At 42.5% G+C, this 22421-nt stretch overlaps 2 protein-coding genes across 4 annotated transcripts; both read left to right on the top strand.

Annotated features, from left to right (window-relative positions):
- Positions 1–14: 14 nt before the first annotated feature.
- Positions 15–12273, top strand: myzap (myocardial zonula adherens protein). 3 transcript variants are annotated; one of them, XM_053426500.1, is made up of 14 exons: positions 15–548; positions 1194–1274; positions 4558–4650; positions 5593–5757; positions 5889–5981; positions 6079–6192; positions 6295–6447; positions 7467–7592; positions 7823–7951; positions 8495–8589; positions 8954–9059; positions 9613–9696; positions 9933–10039; positions 10152–12273. In XM_053426500.1, exons 1-14 carry the CDS (start codon positions 483–485, stop codon positions 10903–10905), a joined length of 2166 nt encoding a protein of 721 aa, XP_053282475.1. In that variant the 5' UTR covers positions 15–482; the 3' UTR covers positions 10906–12273. The 3 variants fall into 3 exon arrangements, with proteins under 3 accessions (XP_053282475.1, XP_053282483.1, XP_053282467.1); XM_053426508.1 differs by having other exon boundaries at positions 6283–6447; positions 9978–10039; XM_053426492.1 differs by having other exon boundaries at positions 6283–6447.
- Positions 12274–13612: 1339 nt separating this feature from the next.
- Positions 13613–18403, top strand: polr2m (RNA polymerase II subunit M). The gene is made up of 4 exons (XM_053426517.1): positions 13613–13952; positions 15342–15920; positions 16059–16281; positions 17733–18403. The coding sequence occupies exons 1-4, from the start codon at positions 13849–13851 to the stop codon at positions 17874–17876; spliced, it is 1050 nt and encodes a 349-aa protein (XP_053282492.1). The 5' UTR covers positions 13613–13848; the 3' UTR covers positions 17877–18403.
- The last annotated feature ends 4018 nt before the right edge of the window (positions 18404–22421 follow it).

The following is a 22421-nucleotide window of genomic DNA, read 5'->3' as shown; positions in this document are numbered from 1 at the left end:
TGCTCCACCTGTCTCAGGACCCGCCCTCTGACCAGGGAGGCAGGTGAAATGTGGCCCAACAGGTCTGATGAGAGAACTGAATGACACAGGGAGAGTCGAGAGTCAGGCAGAGAGCTCGCTGAGTGACTGACAAGCCTGTCAGCCCAGTGGATTAGATGAGCAGTCTGCTTGGAATCAAGACAATGGCATTTCTTTGTTTGTTTTGCTGAGTGTGGGTCTGGATTGTACCTCAGGGTCCTGTGGACTCCCACCACCAAAGCTACACCAGCAGCACTCCCAGCACTTCCAGCACCACCAGCAGCAGCAGCAGGTTAGACAGAGTGGAATTTCCCTCCTCTCTCCCCACGGCTGGGGCTGGGGGCATATGGTCGCTCTCAGACTTTGAGCAGGACACAGGAAGGAGAGTGAGAGGAGAGGAAGGGTGGGAGGAGGGCTGGACAGGGGGAGAGTAAGAGAAGTGAGGAGTGGACAGAAGAGGAGACATGCTTCGCTACGGTTCAGGACGAACTGTTTCCACCACCACAACAGAGGAATCTCCCGACTCGGAGGTAAGAAGTTGTCCCAGAGAAGTCAGGACACTGAAACTCTCCCTGTGTCTCTTTCTTTCTCCTCCTCTGTGTTTTGAAAACAGTTCAGTGGTTCCCCCCCCCCCCCTCCTCCTGCTCTGTTTGTCCCCTGTTGTACGGACACTGTGGATTTTCTCATCTGTAAACTGTGGATAATATTTTCTGTTCCCTGATCCTGTGAAAGTTCATGTTTGTTATGGGATGTGTTCACTAACAGGAGCGTGTAATGGGAGCTGAGTGTGCAGGAGGCTGTCATGTTTATTTGAACAGCTCTCTCATAAAACCGGCCTTTGTACTTTCAAGTTACCACCATTGTTTGTAAATGAAGACAGAACCTGTTCATATTTCTAAACTGGGAATGATATGAGTATAATGCAGTCATTCTAAATAATGTCTTGAAATGAGATATTTCAAAATACATAACTGTAAAAGTGTTTTTGCATAGTACAGAACCAAACACGTCTCACAGTTTCCGAGCATTTGCATGAAGTTTGTTTGCAGCTCTGTCACTATTTTCTATAAATAAAACACAATTGTGCTGCTGTTTCTCACAGCAACACAACAAAAAAAAAATGTGAATGTGCTCCCATATCATTTATTTGCCTTTTGTGTGTTTGTTGTTCTCAGAGGAGGATCAGACGTCTCAGGCTGACTCTCCATGCGGGAGACAATGGGAGCAACGAGCCAAAAACAACCAACTCAGACACAGTAAGTCACTTATCTCGCTCCTATTGAAACGCTGCTATTAATCAAGCTGCATCCTGCACATAAATCCTGCTCGACAGCTCTCCTCAGATATGTACACGATTGATGCAACCAGTTCCACCTTAGGCTACATCTCGGTAAACTGAATTCAACTCAACAGACCAGGTGAATTTGTGTGTCTCTCAAAAATAACGCACACATTCATGATACCTGGAAAGAGAGACGGTGCAGCATCTGAGATTCATGTGTTTTCATCATCTGGTGCAGTTACATAATCATGACAGGAGGGCGTGTGTGTGTGTGGGTGTGTGTGTGTGTGTGTGTGTGGGTGTGTGTGTGTGTGTGTGTGTGAGAGAGACAATGCACATACAGCTGTTTCAAATTTACTTCAAAGCTCCTCCATGACTGTGTGTTTTAAATCTATTCCATAGAAAATATAAAAAAATACCTGACAGTCCAGCTGTAACTGTAAAAACACACTCTGGTAACTTATCAAACAAAGCTCACCGGCTTTTGCTCAAAGTCAAGAATATGTCAGACAGTATCCATGTTTGTTGTTGCACATTGTTGCTGTGTGAAATGATAACTATGAGTCCACGCTGCAGGGTGTTTGCTGTAGGTGGCTCTGCCCCGCTCTTTGTTTGTGTTAAGGATCTGTGGTCCACAGGCTGATGCCAGAGTTTCTCAGTCAGAGTGTGAGAACTGAGTGTGATACCACACTTGTTCTTGGCCCTGAGGAGTTGCTTCTGGTGCTTGCAATAACGCAGGATCCTGACAGACGGATCCTGGTGGCATGTTTTCAATGAACCTTGGCCAAGGAGTGTGGTGTTCGTCAAGTTATCTCTCCTCAGATAGCACGCTGTCCTTATCTCTGACAGGGAGGGCGTGCCCACTACTACTGGAACTGATGACAGAGGACAGTCCGGTCAAGTGTGCACACAAAAGTGGAGAGTATTGCATGTGCTCGGCGATGACGTGTACTTCAGTGTGTGTTCAGTGAGGAGGCAGCTCTCGGCCCTGTGCAGACAGTGTGTCTCTGACAGTCAGCCCCCCCCCCGATCAATCAGCAGCAGAGAGGCTGGTTTTACAGACAGTCAGTCGCCTCAGGTGAAGAGAAAATAAAAAGTGTAAATAGAAATGTTGCTTTGAAAATGAAAACCGAATGGTAAGAAAGGGCTTACGAGGAAAAAATACCACTTTGGTACATTTGTGTAATAACTTTGTTCACGAGAACATCAACGCCATCAGCTTGTTAGCATGCGTCTTAGAATAAAGAAACCATCGAGTAAAGATGGACGACGTGACTGCTTCACCAAAAGTGAAGCCAAAAAACCCCACCTCCACCGTGGTAGCAGATGAGACATGGACTAAGATAAAGAGTCGAAAAACAGGTCAAATAAACTGATCTCAGAGATCGTTTCCGTCATGTTAAGTTATTCTAATCATAGTGATGATTGTTCAAGAGAATTTGTTGTGATAAAAACAGGCTGAAACATCATGATTGACAGCTGACACTGTCTCGAAAATATATTTACAAAAATATTTCACATGAAAATATTCACATAGTGATTCAAAATATAACTACAGAAATGTAGGAAAACCCCCTACAGATGAATTTACAGAGGAATATCAGAGTTCAGTTTTCTGAAGGTGCTCCTGTTATTGCAACTCGTTCAATTCAAATACTCACACAGTGTTTAAACACGATTTAACAATCCAATTTGTATTGCATTTATTTACTCACTGAGTTTCCATTTTGTCTTTAAATACAGATTTAATTATACTTTATATATAGATTTCACACAAGCTGTTCAATCTTGAATCGTACATTGGATTTTTAGCGAAGGTCAAACATAGGTCACTTGGGTTGAAGTAAACAAAAATGGGAAAGCGGAAGTTAATCAAGGAGGAAGGAAGATGCTGATACATCCTCTGATGGAGATAAGCAGAGAGATTGTGTGTCAGTAGAAACGCTGGTTAACACGGTTCTCAGAAAGGAGAAAGGGTGTGTCCCTGCATCTGAAAGATCAGGGACACAATCCAGCCAGTGACGATGGCCTGGATGAGACGCTCTACGCCATGACACCCAGGAGTGAAAAGCACAGCGGATGCATTTACATGTTTCTCCACCTGCAGTATTAGCTTTCGTCCGTACAATGGCTGAATGTCTCTTCGATGTGAACACGACTCATCTCAAGGAGCTGCACGAGAGGGTCTTTGTGTTTTGACTGCAAATACAACCCTTGTGTGTTTGTGTTGGAAATCAGGAGCTAATCCAGTCAGTGGACGCCTTCACAATGAAGTCATTGGACGGGGCAGTTAGTTCAAAATAAGACACCGAGAAACGTTTGACAATGCACTGACAGGTGATTATTACAAAGGGACGTCTTTCAGGTGCATCATTCAGGTAGTTGGTGATGGTTATGAAATACACAAAAGGAACCCTTTGTGCTCTTCACACCAAAATTACTATGCTGCAGTTTGCACGACAAAAACCTGGTCAACATTCTCCCACAGTTTAGTCAAACACTGTAAAATCCAAAGCTGAAGCGAAAGAACGGAGAGCTTTTAAAATTCTGAGCTCTCAGAGAAGTGCGCCGCAGTGTTGTTAAAACTTAAATATGACTGTGGAGAGGTTCCTCCCTCCAATCGGCCGGAACTCACGTCCACATATCAGCGTCTCTCTGCAGAATGTCCTCTGTAGATTGAGCGGTGCCGAAATGTGAGGCTCAGCTCAGCCCAGACAACACTGGCGTCTTTGTTCTGGTTTCTCCTCATTCTTATCTCTGAGAGATGTGGAGGCGGACGCCTGTTTCTCTGGTAATAGATCTGAACATTTAGTCTGAGCAGAGGCTTTTAAAAGTGTCAGTCTGTCTCTCTATCTATCTATCTATCTATCTATCTATCTATCTATCCATCCATCCATCCATCCATCCATCCATCCATCCATCCAAAAGCAAATCATTCACATACATTTACAGTATACATAACAAATTTATATTACTGCAGGATGGAGGAGGGAAAAACAAACATGCAAAGGAGAAATGAATAATAAGATGAAGAGAACAAACATGATGGAAACTGTTTGCATGATTTCTGAGTCTTTGCTATGTGTAACACGACACACTCGAAGACATTATCACGACAAAGGCTTTGCTAATGACAAGGTGTCTGTGGTGTGGAATGCTTACACAAAATGATGAAGGAGTTTAGAGTATTTTTTTACTTTGTAGCGTCTGCACACGACACCAGTGATGAACATTTGTTGTTGTTGTTTTGTGTGCAGGCTCAGAGAGAGAAAGACGTCAGTGGCGCCTTGAAGAAGAAGAATGGGCTGATCCAAAGAGGGAGGCCAGCTGGCAGGGAGTCACCTCAGCAGGTAGGCAGCCTCATCCACCACATGAGTAATAGGCCCAACGCCGCGACACAAGTGTGTCACTGACATGCCTCTGTAAAACACGACTCGGTGCATGTACTCCCAGACTGTCATTAATAATCTTCTCGAAGATATTCAGAATGAACAGATGTTGGTGGAGGTTTTTGAGTTTGAGACTTTAAATATTCATCCTCAGCGGTTCAGGAAAATGAGTGAAAATGAAGAACAGAAAAAAAAATGTGTCATCAGATGTCATCAATCATCAGGCCCCTGTTTCTAAAATGTAAATATTTGTTTTTTGTTTGTCTTCTATTGTCCAGTAAATGTTTATGTTTTTGGCTGTTTGTTGGACAACTCAGAAAATTTGAATAAGTCAACTTAGGAAGTATTGGATGCAGCCGTGATAAATAGTTCTAATAGTTCTAATCATAATTCCCTTATTATTTCAAAATAAATCCTTCTGCCTCTGGGATTATAATTGAAGTATATATTCTTACAGATTAAACTCCTAGGCCAAAGTCATTCATCTGTGTCATGATAATAATTGTCATTTGTTGTTTAGTTTCATTGTGTAAAGTGCTGCTCTGCTCCTGGGCTGCCCTGCATCTGTTTCCACCGGGGTCTAGGCTGTCAGAGGCACAATAGGCAGAAACGGCAGCAGCTTGTGTACTGGGTTGCAGAAACATGACACCTTCAATACACCCTGTACTTCTATAAGCTGTTTGTTGCCAACCTCCTGTTTCCTGTGCTCAGCAGCAGTAGGGCTTGAAATACCTGATCACGTTTACATATGCAGGCATGAGCATCTGTACACAAACACGTGATGCGCCTGCAAGTCTGTACAGTAAAAGCATAAACACACAGATACTCAGACACCGTGACAGTCCTGGTGTGGTGGAAGGGGTGGCTACAGAAACCTGACCGGTGCTATCCTGTCTCCCTCAGCACCCTGGAGACACGACCAATGGGGTGCCAGAGTCCTCGACGCAGCATCATGGGCCCAAAGTGTACGGCGTGGTGCAGCGGGCGGGCGCCGACAGACAGGAGGAGGTGATGGCGCGAGAGTGGACGGTCACTCACCTGAACGATGAGATGAAGTACATCAAGGAGGTGAGTGGAGACTAACACAACAACAACAACAAGAGCTTAGGCGACGAATCATCGTGTCAGCATCACACCAACAATGCAAGGCTGTGTGGGTTGATGCATTGATAATATTTGTCTGTTTTGTGTGTACACAGGTGAGAGATTCTCTGGAGAAGGTGAGAGAGAGGATGTACGGTCAGTTTGGAGGAATGCAGCAATCCATGCAGAAGCTTTCACAGGAAATCAGGGTAATGAGTTACGCAGCATCATAACAACCCATAACTCCCTCATCGAACTCTCTCTGTCTGTGAGCTGTGAATAAATCTGCATCATTTGTTTGTGCAGTCTGCAAACTCACATCGCAGGAGTCTGGAGTCAGAGGTGAGGGTCCGGACGGAGGCCATGGACAGCTTCGATCAGATGAACAGCTCCCTCATCACTGACAACATCACCCTGCAGGTAACAAATCAATGTGGCCGAGCCAGTGAAGACTTCCTGGATGACGGCTGCGTTCCATCACCAGTGGGTTGGCTTGATGAGTAAAAGAAGTCTCCTTTGCAGAAATCCATTCTGGAGAACTGTCAGAGCCGACTGGACACCAGAGAGGAGGTGAAGAGCTTGCGGAGCAACTGTGAGAAAACACAAGAGAAGCTCAGGGACAAAGAGAGGGAGCTGGCCGCTGCGCAGGTGGAAAACCAGACTCTGAGGCTGCAGGTCAGACTGAGGACACACTCACTCGTTCACACAGACACACACATGCATTCACAAATGTCAAAACATTCCCATGGGAGAACCGGCTCCAGTGAATACTCAAATGACCTGTGACAAAGTGGTCTGATGAGTCAGTAACAGCGGAAAGGTGTAGTTACTAAATGATGGGAAATACCCGTCACATGTAGAAACTAGACTCAGTACTTATTTTTCATAAATATAATAAGTACATACCTTTTATAATACCTTTTATTATCAATAACTACAATTGCACTCAGTTGGGCGCATATCTCCACTAAGTTCCGACAGTCCCATTCGATTCAAACAAGCTGCACCAAGTTTCCATAAATCAATATGACATAAAGTAAAAGACTTGGTAATGTGCACAGAAGACAATGCAATTGGAATGCTAACAAAAAAGCTGGCTAACGATATGCCTAGACCTGAGTAAAGAGTATATATCTATACTATACAGTGTGACCTCATTCATGTATTCACATATTAATAATGTCACTTAATCCTAAATTCTGCAGACCAAGGAAAAATACTTTGCCTGAAAGAAGACAAACAAGTCAATGAATCAATCAGATGCAGAGCTTTGATAAACTCAGAGTGTGAGACAACCAGCTGGAAACACACTGAAGTCCAGCTGCCTAATTCATCATTATACATTATTATATATGATAAAACCTGGACTGAATGATTGTGCACATTCCCACCGTGTCACCACCTGACTCATTGTCATCCTCCTGATACAGATGCAGCCAGAAAACCAATGTAATTCTTTTTGAATTGTTACATATTTCAACACACACATGCAAGCACAATTGATTTTGTTTCATATTTAAAGAAGAGAGCTAGAGAGAGGCTGGAGTAGTGGAGAAAGCTGTTTGTGTTGATCCAGCAGATCCTCTCACTGCAGTACAGCAGCACATCAGCTGCATCTGCTCTCCTGTTCTACCATCAATGTGACACGATCAGCCGAGCTCAGTCTTATTTCTGCTGCGCTGTGAATCATCCAGGTGGAGTCTTCGCAGGAGGCCAACGTTCAGGCGCTGCAGGAGCTCTCCGAGAAGCTGCAGAGGGAGCACGATGAGAAGCTTCTGGAAGAACAACGGAGGCACAGGGAGGAGATTGAAAACCTACAGGTCTGCATTCTTGACTCCTCATGTCATAGGAGCGCATCAGTTTCAATGCTGATAGAAACCAGAACTTACTGTATGCGTCATAAGAACAGGTTAGATGTGGAGTAACCAATCAAGATGATTTATCGATTTTTACACATTTTACAGAGACAGAGTCAAATAAAAAATAACTTCAAAGTAAGATAAATGACTAAATTCGAATCCGAAACTAAAATATATTTCTGTTCCCACAGGCGCAACTGGATGAGTACATCAGGCGACTGGAGGACGCAGAGAGACACATCAGGACTGCAGAGGCCAAGATCAGTGAGAGGGACCAGAGGATCATTGAGCTGGAGCGTCTGCTGGACTGTATGAGCAAGGTACGATTCAACAGGACAAATGAGAAATCATTCTTCAGAATAGGAAGAGGAAGGGTCTTGGTGGGAATCTCAGCTGGGGTAGATCTGTCTGTGAGGAGTTTGCATGTTTGCCAAAGTTTAGTCCAGATGTTCCTGCTTCTGAAATTCCTGCTTCTAAAGACATGCAGATTGGGGTTAGGTTGATTGGAGACTCTAAATTGTCTCTTGGTGTGAATGGTGTTTGCCTCTGTATGTTAGCTCTTGGCTAATAACAGCCGGGATTGACTCTGGGCTGGGTCATGATCTGAGGCTGTGGTACCTGCGTTAAACTACTCAAACTTACATAAAGATCCATGTGGTATCAGATGTGTTAAAAGCATTACCTACCATCCATCCATCCATCCAGGTCACCCGTGTACTGCAGACCTTAATGCTATCACCAGATTAATGAAATTCATGAAATGTTTAGAAAATAAACTGTGGATTTAGAATGTTACGTTGTTTGGAGAATCGTGATTTGTTTCCTCACAACAACTGAGAGAAACGGAATAATCCTCTCCACAGGAAAAGAGTCAACTCAACAAGAAGCTTCAGGAGTGTGAACAGTGCCTCCGCCTGGTGGAGCTGAAAGACACAACTGACTCGACTGTGTCTAAGAGGTACAAATTAAACTTAAGGAACAAACAGTTAATAAGCTTTATCGTTAGTGGGCTGTCAATCATATGATGTTTCTCAGTCAGTGACGTTTGCTCACTTGTGGTAGTGTTGTATATAAGGCTCCTCATCTTCAAGTTGAGATTCTTTGGTCAAACTGTTATTTCTAAAGTCAAGAACAACCTTCCATTATAAGAGGCTGCAGATGCATTAGGGTGCTGTAGTTCCTTTTTCCTCCTGAGGTTTTTCATGACCTAATCTGAGAAGTATCTGACTTGGCTGCACATTTCTGTAAAACAAAAAAAAGAACCCCTCCCTGTCCTGAGCTCATCCCGTCTGTGGGACTAACTGGTCGCTGCTCGTGTTCAGGTCCAAAGAGCTGCAGGACGAAGCAGGGGATCTCCGAGAGAGAATCAAACACTTGAACGACATGGTGTTCTGCCAGCAGAGGAAAGTCAAAGGAATGATCGAGGAGGTGAGGAGGGTTTGTTTTTCCTCTGTTCTGCTGTGTGATTCGATGATGAGTGCGGATATTAACTTTGGCTGAAGCAGGAGATCATTTACTAAAGCAACAGAGTGCAGATGAAGTCAGTGTGCAGCAGGAATGTATTTAACTCCAGGCCTCAGAGTCGACAAAAGCTGAATGGTTAAGATGCTTGCGAGTCTCTATGTATTTCTATTGTGCATATTGTTTATTAACTGTGAGAAATGACTTGTTTAAAGCACACATTTACAATAAGAACTTAATAATTAATAAATATTAAGTTTGGTTTAGAATTGAGCTTTTATTTCCATTATTGTTCGGCCTATAATTTCTCTGTAATTTGTACCAAGTTGTTTCAAGTTACTGCTTCATTTCTCCAGATTACTGGTTATTTGTATAAGCACCAAATTTCACAAACTAAATATCTAACAATGTTAAAGAAGGTTTAAACTGCCAACGCTCCATATAAGATCACAACAATGTATTGAATTAGCAGAGATGAGATCTGCCTGAAAACACCCTAACCCTTCTTGAATTTGTGAAGGTTCAAACTCTACGAGCTCAAGTCGCCCAGAAGGACATGTTCATCTCCGAGCTTCTGGACAGAATAGCAATAGTGGAGTGTGAGGTAAGAAGTCAAACGGTGTGATTACTGCGTGTTCACTGCGTGTTGTGATTTTGGTGTGGTGTGGTTATCTAATGCATGGCTACAGTGGATTTGCCTGGGTTGCTATAAGCGCTGGATGTCCTGAACATTCAGCAGCGTCTGTGTGTTTGCCTCACGCCACTGCACCTATCAATTCCCTGCAGGCCCTTGCATGTGTCTGACCTGACAGTGTTGTTTCCTTTCTTTTCTTTTCCTAGAATAATGAGTTAGAAGACAAGCTGAAGTATTTTATGTCCACACAGAATAGGCCTCGAGAGGCTTTGGAAACCAGGGAGATCGGAGTAGGCTGCGATCTGCTCCCCAGGTAAGACGCCCACATGCTGGAGAAACATGTGTAGTAGCTTCAGGTTGTATTTGGTTGGTTTGTTTGGTTTGGTGGTGATTTCTCACCCTGATGTCTGACTGTGCATCTGCAGACGTGAAGTACAGAGTCATGACACGCTCCAACCAACTCATCTCCATCCAAATCAACTCCCACCACTCGCTCTGCCGCCGCCATCAATGAAACCTCCATCAGCCACAAACCCCTTATTACCCTCACAACCTCTGTCACCCTTCCAACCTCTGTCACCAACACAACCTCTGTCACCCTTCCAACCTCTGTCACCAACACAACCTCTGTCACCCACACAACCTCTGTCACCAACACAACCTCTCTCACCCTTTCAACCTCTGTCACCAACACAACCTCCATCACCCACACAACCTCTGTCACCCACACAGCTTCCACCCCCCCTCCAGCCCTCATCCTCAACACAACCTCTGCCCTCCACGCAACCTTTACCCCCTCCACCTCCCGTTCAGCATCCATCGTTCTATCTGACAATGCCCTCCCGACCGAGGACGTTCAGGCCTAGTAACCCTCCGCCCAGCAGGCTGGAGTCTAGTTTACTGAGATACACTCCTGTCGAATACAGCCGCACCCTGGTGTCCTCCCCCCCGGCGCAGAGTGGGACGTACCCCTACAACCGCCCAGCTGAGCCTGAGACGCCGGTGAGCCCCGGGAGAGACGAGGTGGACACTACAACGAACACAGACGCAAGCTCCAGTCCGGAGGAATCCACGTCCTCCCAGCCGTCTCCTAGAGCTCGATCGAAAGCATCTGGAGTTTATACACCGTTCATGAGACTGATGGAAATCACAGCAAATATAAAAATAGAACCATCTTAAAACGATAGTAATATTTATATAAGTTTGGGGAAATAGCCTTTACCTCTTGCTTCGCTGAGTTACATAAGAAGATTGAGACCACTCCCGTTTTTATAATACCGATGATGCAGTAAATTAGCTTAGCTTAGCAATAATGCTGAAGAAAAGGAAAACAGCTGCAGCTACGTTCTCACTACAGGCTCAACTGGCCTAAATCACAGTTTTTTGTTCAGATATGATGCATGGCAGTTTTTCAGGACAGTCATATTAATCAGTTGGTTCAGGACAGAGACCAGTTCACAAGGATGTCTGATCCCGATCTCCAGCATCTTTAAAGCTGATTGGAGGCAGTGAAGTGTAAAGTTATCAGTTAAACAGGAGTTATCTCTGTTGCCATTGCTCTCAATCAATAATTAGTCCCCATCAAACAGTATGTCTATGAATTAAAAAAACAATTTTGTTGAATTTGGAGATTTAGACCTGTTTTGGATACGTCTGGACAGAGATTTGTCGAATCAGTACATTTTGAACAAGTGCATTAAATATGTTTCTGTGGTTAACACTAAGCAAACTGCAGTTAGACATATGAACGTGGTACTGATCCTCTCTTCTATTCCTCAGCAAAGAAAGATAATAAGAGCAGTTTAACTTTTAAAATGTTAAACTCCTCCCTTAAAGCTGAGTTGGCTTCGGTCCGATAGTTTTGAAATGACCTTGTGACCACTGATCTCACTTTTACCAGTAAGAAGCAGACACATTAATGAGTTATACTGTGTAGAATGGGAATCTGGTCGATAATGAAAAGTCTATATTTTCTATTACATTCAGATTCTCTGTGTGCACATAGCACTATTAATTGTGATACATGTTGTAGGGTGTAAATAATCTAATGCTCTGTAAAAAAACTTTTTGTAAATAACATATTGAAGGATTATATTTGTTTTGTTTACAGTGAACGTCTATGAAGGTTATATAGTATACTATCATTTTTTATTGGCTCTGTACAAATTAAATGAATATTTTTTTGTTACTGTCACATTATGTACATTATATTTATTTACATGCTTCGTGCCTTTGTGAGCAGCTGTTATCTGATACTGGTGGTGGAGATGATTCTCAACAGGGTAATATAATAACAACGATAATAACTGTACATTTATGTGGTGATGATAAAACTGATAAATTACTTTTAAATGTATTTACCGTGATGAGGTGACTGCCATTTCTGAGCCACTGGCACACGTGTTATCCAGCTGTTGTCTGCACTGCCACGACTGTGATTGGAAAATACTTCATGATGTGCCTTTACCTTAATGCTACATATCCAACTGCAACTAATGAGATGAGGCCGGCAGATGGTTGGCTAATAAAGACTTTACTGTACAGGTATCCTGACTGTGACCCTGTCAATGGACGCCAACACGCAGCCATACATTAACAGATGTCTGAAGCCATGTCGCTCTATGGCTGCCTCATTTTTCGGTGATCTGGGTTGATCTGTCGGAAATAGTTGTGACTAGTGAGAAACACAAAAGCCTTTTTATTATTGGTTTGTAGAACTCGCATCCTGGATGTTTAAGCTTTAAACTCAAGATAGATTCTAAGTAAATGTGCAGAAACAAAAATCCACTGTCTCTATTGCCCTTTCCTATTCCTATTGTTTATTGCAGTTCACAGGAAATTATGTACAAAGGCCTCACAATGGAAATCTGTAGTTGTATAGTGCCAAATCACAACCTGGTAAAGTCCAGACCTTACAACACAAAGAAAGCCAACACGGTCTTTTAACAGGAAGAAACCTCTGGCAGAACCCGACTCAGTGTGGGCGACCATCTGATTCCATAGTTGGGTTGAAAAATGGGGGAGGTGATGTAAGGTGGGTGGAAAAGGGGAATAAAAGAGAGAAAGGGACCGGGAACAGTTGTGAAACCATCATATTTAAGCTCTGTCATACTGGGGGTTTCAATGAAAAATAATTATAGTGTTACTTATAGATGCAATGCAGGCACTATACAATTCAAATCAAAACAACTTTATTAGTCCCCGGAGGGCAATTCTGAGGCACAAGTTAAAACAGGAAACATCAGTCCAGTCTACTCAAATAGTAAAGTGAGAGTTAGTGTATATATGATTGTAGAAGGACAGTGAACAGGATAACGACTGTGAAAACTGATTGTAAGAACATGGATAAAACTGAATGACTAAAGTGATTGGAGTGCAATGAGGTGAGGAATGATATTAATAAGGTCGTGTCAGATCTGGATCCTGCAGCTCTGGAGCTCATTGAGATTTGGACTTTGTGTGCAGCTGCACCGAGAGTCAGACCAACCTTGAATGGTGGGAGAGGACAGAGAGGACACAGCTGTAACGTCCTGGGTTCAAGTTCAGGTCATTGTCTGCTGAGCTGAGGGAGAAACAGGTGGCTGGGAAACATCCAAGCAGGAAGAGCAGAGATGAAAAATCTGCTCACACTGACTGCACTGTCTACAGAGAGGAAAGAATCAGCTTGAATGGAGGAGTGGCACAACAGGCGCACACACTGTAAAGGTCACGACAAGCTGGAGTGACAGACTCCTCTTTGACGTCTCTGTCCGAGGCTGATGACGACACTTGACCAGCAGGGGGCAGCAAATCACCGCCACCAGTTGGGCTGTGGCATGGAGAGGAGGTGCACTTCACCAGCCTGTACGCTGGGGGGCGAGAGAGCTCCGCCTCTCGTGTCTAATTTCCGGTCCAGAGAGGGAAGCCAACTTTGAAACTGATGTTGAAGACAACAAGCTGCGGCTCCAGGAGTTTTCTGAAGCTGTTTAACCCCCCAAAAGTCGCTTAAATGGCGAATGTTAGACTCGGTTAACGTACACACTCAGTTTTATTTTAATGCCGCGTGTTAAACGCCAGCTCCTGCTGCTGTGAATGTCTGTCGCTAGCTGTCAGTAGTTAGCTGTCAGTAGCTAGCTAGCAGTGATGTCGCGGACAGAGCGCCAGGGTCAGGTGGGAGACCTGACGCAGAAGAGAAGAGAGGAGCTAGAGGATCTGCTGCTGCGACAGGAGAAGATACTGTCCAACCAGTGAGTTCACACCAGTAACCAGTCAGTCTGTGTCCTCCATGTTCAGCTCTCACATGCTGAGACACACGTGGACCACTGTGGAGGACCACTCCTGCCTCAGTGACAGTAAAGACGAAGGAGACATTAACTACACTAATATATACTGAGATGTGCTGTTTTCCATCAGTACAGTCAATATGTCAGTTTCTCTCCCTGTAGTGTGTGTCTGAAGTTTGTTAAAGCATCTGGGTTCAATAGCATCATGTTTATCTGTTGACATGTCGCCATGGAGTGAAATACTTTCATCCCAAGGTGGGATGTTGTATTTTAGAGATTTCCACTGTGGCCTCAGTCTGTCTCAGTGACCTCTGACTCTTCATTGGATCCTAAACTGACTCCATGTGACACAGATTCAAGATTCAAAACATTATTGTCCTCTAATGCTGGATCAGTTGATATTTATCCTTCACTGAATATAATACAATATATAAGAAGACTATCCTGATGTTTCATTTTATTTTGAAGGATTACAAGTTTTCAACTAAGTAAAAGTTGACCTGTGGCAATTTAAAAAAAAAAAAAAAAAAGTGTAGTACTAAATATAATAGTGCTGTGTGGCTGCTCTCCTCAATGAATTTAACTTGTCAAAGCTGTAGAGAACAACAGAGAAGTAAAATACAGAGAATGCAAGATACACAGTGATGTACATCAAAGTGAGTAGTCCCCAGACGGTTAAATGACATCACTGCTCTGCTGCAGGATTTTGTTTTCATTTCAGCAAGGAAGATATTACTTCATGACTCTGGCTGTATGTTTTGGATAGTTGTTGTTCCGTAGAGTGAACATGAGACCAAGCAGACGCCTCACTGATGGTCAGGAATCTAAACATTTGAAGTTTCTAAAGGCTTCGGACAGTATTGTAGATGTCAACATCCAATGTAGCTTCAAATGTGACGGATCAAATTTTTTGTATCAATGGAAAAAATTCACTGCGGCCAAATAGTTCAGCACTGTTATATTATACAGAAATATTAGATTAAATAGTAATAGAATTTTTTTTTTATAGAATTATGTAATGATTTGAATTTGGCATATAGATTATTTCATTCCAAAATACAGATGTATAAAAAAAAAATGAGTAGAGAAACATGAATGCAGATCATCTTAGATTTTGAAGGTTTTATTTAACATGAAAATTATGAAAAAGTTATGGCCTTCCATTCACCAGAGCCTAGCCCACCTAATACAATAATACAAATATCAAGGTAGAATATATTTTTTGTAAGAATGGTGTCTACCTCTCCTATAGAGTTCGACAGACTTGTAAAATCCCTTGATTTACATTTAATTTTGGCTTATCTCCAACTAGGTTGCACCTAGAATGTAATGATGGGTTCATCTTGTCCACAGGAAGTTATTGCAGTCTCTTCCTGATAAAGGTAAAAGGATATCGGAGTTTGCTGAGAAAGTGCGTCTTGCCATTGAACACCACGATGAAGAGGACAGGAGACAGAGCTTGGTGTCTGCTGCCAGGATGGAGTTACAGTCCAAGTACCAGCAGGCTTTCTCTCTGCAGAAATGTGTTGTACCCAACACACCAGTAGCACAGCCGAACAGACAAAGTGAAACTGCAGCAGGAAGTGTGGTACATGAGAGGGAGACCTCACCTGTCTCCGCTCACGTACAGGAAAAGACCACTTTGGACAAGCGACAGGACCAGTTAGTCTCCAGAGTAGCTGCCGGTGAAACCATGGAGACGGCTGCTGCTGGGGCCTCTCTGAACTCTGAAGAGACAAAAGAGGGCGACCTTGTGGAGGCCTTGGAAAGGGTCAGACTGTCTGAATCTGGTACTGGTTTCAGCAGCAAGTCCAAAGAGAGAGACAATCCTTTTCTCAGAATGCACACAGAAAGAAAGCCTCACTATTTAACTGTCCTGGAAAGAACAGAGAAGACTTCAGCTCCTATGAGGCAGAAATTTAAAACAAATCAGTAAGTGGATTTTGTTTAATAATGTGATGATGTATTTTGCAAACATCAAACATCAAAAAAGTAAATAATTGTGTAGATCTCATTCAGTAACAATTTGACAACATTAGTTATTTGATGGTAAATAATTGTTTTTTCCAGGCTGCTGGACAGAGGTGACATTTCTTCATCAGGGTCCTCGTCACCCGGCCAGGCCACAGAAGGCTTGGTGCAGCTCTCTGTCCAGCAGCGGAAGGAGAGAGACAGAAAACACTTGGACGACATCACTGCTGCCAGAATGCCCCCACTCCACTACAGCCCAGCTCAGCTTCTGTCTCTGGATGAGTCGGCCGTCCTTTTGAATGACCAAACCAAGAAGCATAAGGTTTGTGCAGCTGAGCCCTTCACGCACTCCTCTTATACATGCACTGTATATACTAAAATGAAGAAATTATGACGGGGTCAGGAATTTCCACTTGCTGAAACATATTTAGTCTTTGTATGAGCAAATATTACGCCCTCACAGCGAGTGGAAACATGCTGAGGTAACTGTATGTGAATGCTTCGGTTACAATCAGCCATGGTGAATTTCAAACATTACAAACAGGCTGTAGAGACAAAAAACCGCCCTGTGCTCGACAACTTCAATTCAATTTGATTTCACAATCACAATAAACATTATCGCAAGACACTGAACATAGAAAGGCCGAGACTGCAAGAGTTTGCCTTGGTGCTCGTGTGCTGCGTCAGATACTGATGAGACATGCAATTACGAATCTATGAAATTCACTTTGAGTTACATTTGATTGAAAACTTATCAGTCTGCAATAAACTGAATTATGTTTTGTATTCTGGTAAAGCATTTTACTGCTCTCTCACCCACTCCAGTTTTATTAATCTTTCAACGCGGTGATCAAGATGTGGAGAATAAAAATCTGGTCTGAATGTTACAAAGTAATAATATAATAATTATAATATAATATTTATATTCACTTGCATGAACTTTTTTGTTGAAGGACCCTAAATTTTTGTTTTCCTGCTGGAGCCACTTGCGTCAGCAGCCCTGGTCTGACCTCATTTAAATGAATGAGAGGGCTGTTTTTTCACACGGTGCTGAAGTAGCCCTGAACACAGCCTTGATTTGAAGGACTTCCTTTGAAAATATAGGTTATTACATTTATGAATACATTTAAAAATATGTTGACCATCAAATGTTATTGAAGTGCATTCTTTATTTATTTTGGTGCCTTCTTTAAAATAGTAGAATTTACATTACTCCAATTATAGGATGATAATGGAACTCAGTAGAGTCTCTTAAACGTGCCAGATTTTGTTTCATCAAGATCAATGAATTATCCGAGAAATCAACAAATGTTTTAATAAATCATAAAATTCACCCAAACTGTCATGCATCAACATTTGATGGATTCCACCCAAGTATAAGATGAAGGTAGAAACTTTTAAAATTCTTCCAACAAAATGCTGAGTTGAACCTTGAATGAAACAAATTGAGCTCATACAGTTGTAATATGTCATATTTTCTGATCTAATTAAATTTGTCAGTTATTTTTATTGCAACCAAGTGTGAGGTCCCTCCTCAAGCTCTAGAGGGCAGTGTTCAGACAGTGTGAGTACTGTGTGTGACTTCACATCCAATTACTGATGGTAGAGCCAAACGTCAAACAGTGTGCTGCTGTCAACTGTTAAGCTTATAATCAGTCCTACTTTTCTTAAGGGTTTAATAGCTAGGTCTCTGCTGCTTTATAATAATGTGCTTGTTTACTATTTACCAGCCTATTCATGTCAACTTTTTTGTTATTTTGTGTTTAATTTCAGGAGTTGCAGGCCAAGCTGGCAGCCCAGAAACTGTCTGAGGGATTGAAGATCTCTATGGGGAGCTACTCTCCTCACGATGGCCCCATGGCTGCCTACAGAGAGGTTCATGATGAAGGAGCCCTGCCCTCCTCAGAGGAAGACTGATCCTGGAAGGCTGGAGCTGGGGAAACCAGTGTGACCTTGGCCCTGAGGAAAACAGGCTTTGGACCCTGCAATCAGGACCCATCAAACAGGACTTTCACTCCAAGGACAGGAATTCTTAACAGAGAAAAAGGGGTCTTTGCATGTTGTGCAGGCATAGTGAGTATCCCAGACTAGGGAAGTTGAGTGGCAGGTTGGGAAACAAGCTCTCTAAATAGTCATTCAGGTCGTTTGGTGTCCTGCAGAAATAATAATACCTGTGGTCGGCCTGGAGTCTTAAATGCTGAATTTGAAGCATGTGCATTATTTTGTGGGAAGTGCCTCTCGTCAGTAGACTTAAACCAATTATGTGACTCTGAGCCTCAGAGTATTGTTCATTGAAATTTATATTTTGATGTGTTTATAATGACATGCTTTTAAAGCTCATCTACAGATGGATCAGACTGGGCCAATTAGGACTGCTAGTTCACTCACATTTAATTACCAAAGAATGTGCAACTGAATTTAATAAACACGTCTGATTCCTTCAATTATTATGTTTGTCTCAATCAGCTGAGAATCCAGTGTTTAATAAATGTGTAACAGCTTTTTAAACTGAATGAAAAAAGGGCTTAACGAGAATTTCTTTCATTTCCCTTCACTGATGAAAGTTTCATGTTCGTGACGATCTAGTCTTTACCTTGATTTATCTACTTGCTACCATCATAAATTTGGTTTAATGAGAAGAGAAACCACATAACAATGTGATAATGTGCAGAATAATTGTGTTGTATTTTGTGGACTCAGCAAACCTCCTAGTTACACATTTTTTTTAAATGTAAAAATCTGTGTACCACAAAGCTCTGCAGATATCCAAGTCTTGTGGTTTTTTACCTTCCACATATGGATGAGATGAGATCAAGTTAAACATCCCCTCACATGTGATCCACTTTCAATAAACGCAACATCTGTGAGGTCAAGCGTTCCAGGTTGACATTCTAACCACTTTGTGTTTACGTTCTGATAAAATAAGACCCTGTTTCCTACAGTCGGATTATTTTAGTTTCACAATTTTTTTATTTAATTCTTTATGTGCTAAATAAATCTGCTAGGTGATATCCGTTTCAGTTTCTAGTGGAGCTGTGGTCGGCCCCGATTTTCAAAAATCCTGTGCGATGTTATCAAGCAGGGATCTGTGACACACTTGATAAGATTAATGCAGAGGTAGTGAAATATTGAATGTTGATGGCTGGGACATCTGGAATGCATCATGTGGTTGCTGGGAATGGCAGGCGATGATGGGACGGCAGCAGGCTAATGCAACATGGCAAATACCATTTCTCAGCTTTACTAATATGTGGTAGATAAGAAATGCCAGCGACGTTCAGCGTCTTTCCAAACTTTCCCATCATCTGTCTCCCAGCTCTCACAGAGGACTGCAGGCTGTCCCAGTTTAAATAGCAGGGATTTTAATTAGAAGAAATAGGAGTACTGAGGCGAGTTTCAGAGGAAATGAGGGTGGGTTCACGTTGGTCAGGTTCTGGTGGTAGATGCCCCCTGATAACCTTTGGTAATTGTGGCAGAGGCATTGGTGGGAGATGCCTGAGAAAAAACAACAATGTGATTGCGCTGTATTTAGAGAATCTGATGGGCTCCAGAGTGGCTCTGTGCTGACGTCCAACAACAAATACACCATCACACTCTGCAGAGGATCCTCACTGTGCTGGGATTAATTACAGCCTACCTTGCTTACATAAATTCACAGACTGTTACCAATTATGGGGCACAATTTAGCTGTATAGCTTTTCTCCGTGGTATCTGGCGTCAAACCTGACTCTGAGCGTATGCTGATGTTGTTGAGGTGGAACCGAGCACACACTCTGTAGTCAAACTGTTTTTTCTTTTCTTTTTTAACGTGGTCCATTGATGATGAGGTTGTTTATACTTCGACTCGAGTCCCGGACCCCTTGTCTCAGATTAATAAGCTCCTCGTGAAGTAGTCTGCAAGTGATTTGCTCCAACTCTTGAGTCCGAAATCACACGTCTCGCGGGAGTAAAAATAATTTGCTGTTTGGGAGGGGAAACTGGAATGTGATTTCAGAACTGCCTCTTCAAAGAGCAGTCAGCCCGGCCTTAAATTAGATATACAGTATGATGTATAGACTGGCGTTAAACACGAGTTAGGCTCTCGGCAGAATGATTGGATTATATCTGCCAGGTTACGAAGTCTGAGGTCATACTTTTTCCATTCTCTGATGTTTTTGTCATATTTGTCAGGGCACATGCGGAGATGAAATAATGCAGCACGCAGCAGTTTTCTGGAGATAAGGTTTCAGACTATCTTTTCCTTCCAATTGGAACCAGCTCTCCCTCCTTTAACTGCACTACAACTGAGCCAAGTTAAGAACAAAATTAACTATAGTGGCACAACTATAGATCGTAACGTTGGTCTGTTGTTTCCACCTTTAGTTTGATGGATTATCATAAACCTTACAGCTATTCATGGTCACCAGAGACTGAATCCTCAGGTCCTACAGTGATCCTCCTCATCCAGCTGTGGACTTTTCCTCTGTGAAGAAGGTTATGCTTCAACCCCTGTCTGTTTGTATGTTTGTAAAGAAGATTAAATAAAAACAACTTCAGATTTCCATGAAACTTGGTGTAAGGATGTGGTGTAGGTGAACCCATTAATACAGATCCGGATCAGGGGGCTTATCCAGGAATTTTTCTGTCTTTCTTTAACATTGTGAGATATGGAGTTCTTCAACATTTTCACAGATTCCATGACAATAATTCATGGATCTTGATGAAAGAAATCTGGCACATTTATGGGACTGAGTGAGTGAAATATGGTGCAGCTTGATTGTATCTAAGGGAACTGTTGAGCCTCAGTGGAGGTTTGGTACCATTCATGCCGTGTTAGTGTCAATATTTTTATTTAATCAAATATTCCGTTTCACCTTCCTAGGTGACATCTTCTTGCACCAAATGGATGTTTGCATTAAATCTTGACATGTAGAGGACAAAGCTCACAGCGAGTTGGAGAAAGACGGTGCTGCTCACTGGTGTTTGTCTCGAGTGTGAAAGTTGAACAAATGTTTCATTTGCAAATGGAACGAGCTGTGAAAGACCAACCATCAGCACTGCATGCTGTGTGCGACTTCACCGTGTTGTGTTTATCTCTCTCTCTGTGTGAGTGTGTGTGTGTGAGTGAGTGAGAGAGGAGGCTTGCACATACAGTAGTTCATGTCATGTCTGTTGACTGAGGGAGCATGATATGTGGCTGTAACATTCATGAGAGTCCTGCAGCTGTCTCACCAGTGATGCAGATAGAAAAATATTCCCTGATTTGTGGGTGAATCTGTCGAAGGAGAATAAACGGCCGAGGTGTCTCAAGCTGAGAGCTGGTTGTAAAACATGGTCATGGGAATGATTTATCAACTTTTCACATTCTTACGATTGTTTTCTTTTCTTTAAAACATTCACCAGACATGGAGAGTTTACTGCATGTGCGTGTGGTCAGAGGGCAGAATTTCCAGTGATTGCTCATCTGTTAAATACACAGACACTGGCATTACAGTTATTACAATCAGATCTGCTGGGCTCAGTGGAGCCTGAACTGAACCAGGTGTTACTGGACATGTTGGTGCTGATGCTCGTCACAGTTGTGTCATATTCACAGATAGTTGAGCTTTGATAAATATCTTACATCTAATATTATTTCACCAACATTCTATGTTTGAGAAAAACTAACCTCATATGATACTTATTCTACAGAATTAGCTTAATGTGAATGCATCTCCAGCAGCATATATGAACTATGGGAACATGGAATAAAGGATATGTTTCTGCACTGCACCTTCCGAGATATTTACATCCACCTCAGAGGTTATGTTTTCACCCCTGTCCGTTTGTTTGCTGGTAAATTTGTTTGATTGGAAGCAAGATTACATGAAAACTATTAGACGGATTACCATGAAACTGAAAAGATGCTGGTGAAACTGCTGACAAGATGCAGTGGGTGTCAGGGGAGAACCTTTCAAATTTGGGATCAGGGGTTGGATCCAAGATTTATTTAGGTAGGACTTTTTTAACCTTTCTTTCTTGATTCACAGATGAAAAGAAATCAGACAATTGAGATGTATAAGTGTGAGCAATATGGTGCAGATCCAATTAAAAGTCCTGATCCAGTGAATTTAAATGTGGTTTAATATGGGGACTGTAGGGCCTTGGCGGCCTTGGAGGTATGTACTCTACTGTGATCCAGTCTAGGGACCAACTTGTTTTATAAAATGTTACTTCTGCTAATTTCTACAGAGTAATAACAGGAGCAGTATTTGGCCTCAAAGAGTCTGCTCCAAAAACCATATTAAAAAACTAAAAATTTGCAGTTAATTCTGCAACAATTAATTGACATTTGTGTATTCCCCCAGTTCCTACAAATAGCAGGATTCATTAGACCATCTCGTCGTCTGTCTGTGAAACACAGTGAGAGGCTGTGTGGCCGTCTGCAGCAGCATCAGTGTTTGTTTGTACACATGGTAAACTGGTTTCCTGTGAAAATCTCAG

The sequence above is a fragment of the Pleuronectes platessa genome, chromosome 1 (genome assembly GCF_947347685.1).
Source record: "Pleuronectes platessa chromosome 1, fPlePla1.1, whole genome shotgun sequence".
NCBI lineage: Eukaryota > Metazoa > Chordata > Actinopteri > Pleuronectiformes > Pleuronectidae > Pleuronectes > Pleuronectes platessa.
Note: the sequence above shows the minus strand (reverse complement) of the source record. Positions and strands in the feature narration are given on the sequence as shown.